Here is a 3,187-nt window from a genome sequence, read left to right as displayed (position 1 = left end):
ATGCTGGGCCGGAAAACAGGGCTCCCCCACGACCTGAACAGCCACCGCCAGCTGAACCAGTCCTACCAGGAGGCTGTGCCCCTGCGGACCAGACCATCCAAGGAGACGGATGTCAGTTTGGAGGTGTTCAGCGGCTCTACGCCTGAAATCAAACAGAGCCGCACCAGAGCCCAGCAGATGCGGGATAGGAAAGGTCGCAAAGCTGACCTCAAAGACTCTAACGGGAGAGAGGCAGAAACAATTACCTTTATTTCGGGTACAGCAGAGGCTCCGCCAAACCGGAGCGTTTGCTGTTCCTCTCTCTCTCAGGCCTGGAACACATACAAGGCTGTTTTCTGTTGTATAGTGACCTGTGGGGGCTGCTTTCAGGACTGCAGTGTCTGTATCCCCTATCCAGGGCCCACTGAGACCTCCACTGATGACGGAAAGAACGGAGATTATAATGGGCGACTGCCAAACAGCCCCGCCAACGTCTCTCCCACTGAGAAGAATGGGAATCAGATCAAAAAGTCCAGCATGGGTAGCAGTTTCAGTTACCCAGATGTGAAACTGAAGGGCATTCCTGTCTATCAAAACAGGAGCCCCAGCCACCACCTGGAATCGGATTCGTGCTGCAAAGAGCTGCTGCCAGAGAAGCCCTTAAGGAACAGCATAGAAAAACCACCGCTCCCCAGCAGCCACCGGAGTTCAGAAGAGTATTATTCCTTCCACGAGTCCGACCTGGACATCAGCGAGCTGAACGGCTCCATGTCCAGCAGGGAGATCGACGTCCTGATCTTCAAGAAACTGACGGAGCTCTTCAGCGTCCACCAGATCGATGAGCTGGCCAAGTGCACGTCAGACACTGTCTTCCTGGAGAAGACCAACAAGATCTCGGACCTCATCAATAGCATAACTCAGGACTACAACCTGGATGAGCAGGATGCTGAATGCAGGCTGGTCCGAGGCATCATACGCATCAGCACCCGGAAAAGCAGGGTCCGGCCCCATATTTCTATCCCAACCAGCCAGAGCCACGAGGAAAAGTCCAGCAGAGGCAACGCACCAGACAGCGGTAATGAAACGATGCTAGAGTCCATGGTCGTCAGCCAAGACGGTATGTGCGGGTTCCTTGGCGTTACCGCTTCAATAAGGGACGGTTATTTTATCAAAGCCGTGGAGATGTGGCAACAGAGCAGGGTGGAAGGCTGATGCTTGTCTTCAGGCTGGGCTTATTCTCCTGGGATGTGTGCGTGGAGGTCCCTATGTATTACTGGAGACCTCTGCTTCTCACCAGTTGCTGCGTTGTGGGTTTCTTGATAGTATCTTTCACTGTCAGTGAAGTTTGCGCTGAGCAATATAAGGGCTTATTCTGCTGCTACTGCAATGATTCTGGCTTTCCTCCGCACCTCTAAGCTAGGCAGAAAGACCGTGAGTCAAACTTAACTGGTATGACCAGACGAGCTGGCTTGTGCCAGAGGATGTCCAGTTACTAAGCTGGCTCTCTCCCTCGTGTTCTACCAGCGCTCTTTGCTAATGCCGCCCTTAGACTACTGTGACAGAGTGCCTCCTTGGAGCTGAGACTTCCTCTACACAGCACGGTGAGGAGCGGCCAGTAAATATCCCTGCAAAGAGGAGGGAAGGGCTGCTGCCACAGCGTAAGTGCCTCATGGCTCTTTCAGGGATGCTCTCCTCCTTGTCTGAAGCAGCCTGAAGTGACTGACCTCCAGAAGAGGTTGTAAGAGAGTCTGTTGTAGAAAGACCTTGAAAAGCTGAGTATGGGGGGGCAAGGAGACCTCCAGGAGTAACGGAGGAAACCCGGTGGCTGTTGTGCTTCCCGGCTTAGCAGTAAGGCTGCTGTTGCTTCCTGGTATTTAAGGACTATAAAGCTCAGATTACCAAGACAATGGAGGAAGCAATCTGAAGAATCAGACTCTACCTCTCCTATTACCTGAGGGTGGTGCCTTCTGAAGGAGAGCCCTCTTCATTTCCTGACAGGGATCTTTACTCTTGAGTCATAGCTGCCCATCCTTTCCTGTCTCAGGCCCTCTTGGTTTTCATTCCAGATTTGGCTGTGCAAATATCAGAAGAAACACCAGCAGATGTGATAGCCAGGAATATGAGGCGGCATAGCAGTGCAGGTAACGTACCTGGCCAGGGCTTTTAGCTGCAGCGGTGTCACAGGAGTGAGGGGAATGCCCTGACCTTCCCGTATTACCTATGCCTTCAGTTTTCACCATCTGCGAAGGCTGAGCTGACACCTGCCTCTTAGGTTCCAGTAAGGGGTATAGTTCTCTTGAGCTTCGGGAGTGAAGGAGGCTCGGAAGGCTGCCTGGGTTGGTGGGTCCTTCTAAAAAAGAGCAAAACCCAAGTTTGGAGTGCTCTCTGTCCATGCGGAGTACTTGGCCCGAGAGCTTTCAGTTTCCGGGTGTCTTGACAAAGTTTGGGGCTGTATTTGGGGTGTGACAGGCTGAGGTCACAGCTGGGTTATACTGGGAACAAAAGGAACTGTGCAGAAGGGAAGCGGAGGAGAGTGACGGGCTGTCCCCTGAGCTCTGATCCTCGTGGCATGCGTGCTCTACTCCAAAGAGCAGCCCAGGGCTAAAAGACAAGTTTTCTCCTGCATAATAACAGATCTGTCCTAGAAGATGGCTACAATACAGGCAGGGTTGTTCCCTGCCTGTGGGCTTTGTGTGGCTTTCTCCTCCCTCATGATACACAAAGCCTTTTGTGGCAGCTGCTTGCCTAACTGCCAGGCACTCGGCTGCTGTAGTTCATGTTGTCTAATGTCACCATCTCTTCTCTTTCCTCTCCAAGGCTCTCCAACAAGCAGAGATTCCTCTTTCCAAGACACAGAGACTGATTCATCTGGGGCACCTCTGCTTCAGGTGTATTGTTAAGGAGAAGGACCCAAGCAGCAGGCAGGCATTTCGAGGTTTTGCTGCAATCAGATTTCTCCTCTTTCAATTTGGAGTGTGCTATGCCACTTTTTTTTTCCCTGGTCCACCGCGATCCTTTGTTGAAGCCAAATTTCTCCTGCTGTCTGAATTTCACTGGATTCTTTTTTTTTTTTGGACAATATAGAACATTGAGGAAGTGAACTGCGGAGCTAATGAACTTAGGAGGTGGAATGTGTGCCCAGGGAGGAGAAGATGGACAAGGAACTATCAGATAACTTGTGCCTCTATGATTTCCATACTTCAGGTTT

At 51.6% G+C, this 3,187-nt stretch overlaps 1 protein-coding gene across 1 annotated transcript; it reads left to right on the top strand.

Moving 5' to 3' along the window:
- KDF1 (keratinocyte differentiation factor 1) lies at window positions 1–2,879 on the top strand. Its single transcript, XM_009819892.2, has 3 exons — window positions 1–1,096; window positions 2,046–2,120; window positions 2,797–2,879. The coding sequence occupies exons 1-3, from the start codon at window positions 1–3 to the stop codon at window positions 2,877–2,879; spliced, it is 1,254 nt and encodes a 417-aa protein (XP_009818194.2).
- Window positions 2,880–3,187: the final 308 nt, after the last annotated feature.

The sequence above is a fragment of the Gavia stellata genome, chromosome 29 (genome assembly GCF_030936135.1).
Source record: "Gavia stellata isolate bGavSte3 chromosome 29, bGavSte3.hap2, whole genome shotgun sequence".
Lineage (NCBI taxonomy): Eukaryota > Metazoa > Chordata > Aves > Gaviiformes > Gaviidae > Gavia > Gavia stellata.
This window is presented reverse-complemented; position numbering and strand designations above follow the sequence as displayed.

Bases quoted from the DNA above. Each gene is read 5' to 3' on its own strand.
- KDF1 (XM_009819892.2), top strand. From the start codon at position 1: ATGCTGGGCCGGAAAACAGGGCTCCCCCACGACCTGAACAGCCACCGC. The intron at 1,097-2,045 runs GTATGTGCGGGT...TTTTCATTCCAG, and splicing joins CATGGTCGTCAGCCAAGACG to ATTTGGCTGTGCAAATATCA. The intron at 2,121-2,796 runs GTAACGTACCTG...TTCCTCTCCAAG, and splicing joins GAGGCGGCATAGCAGTGCAG to GCTCTCCAACAAGCAGAGAT.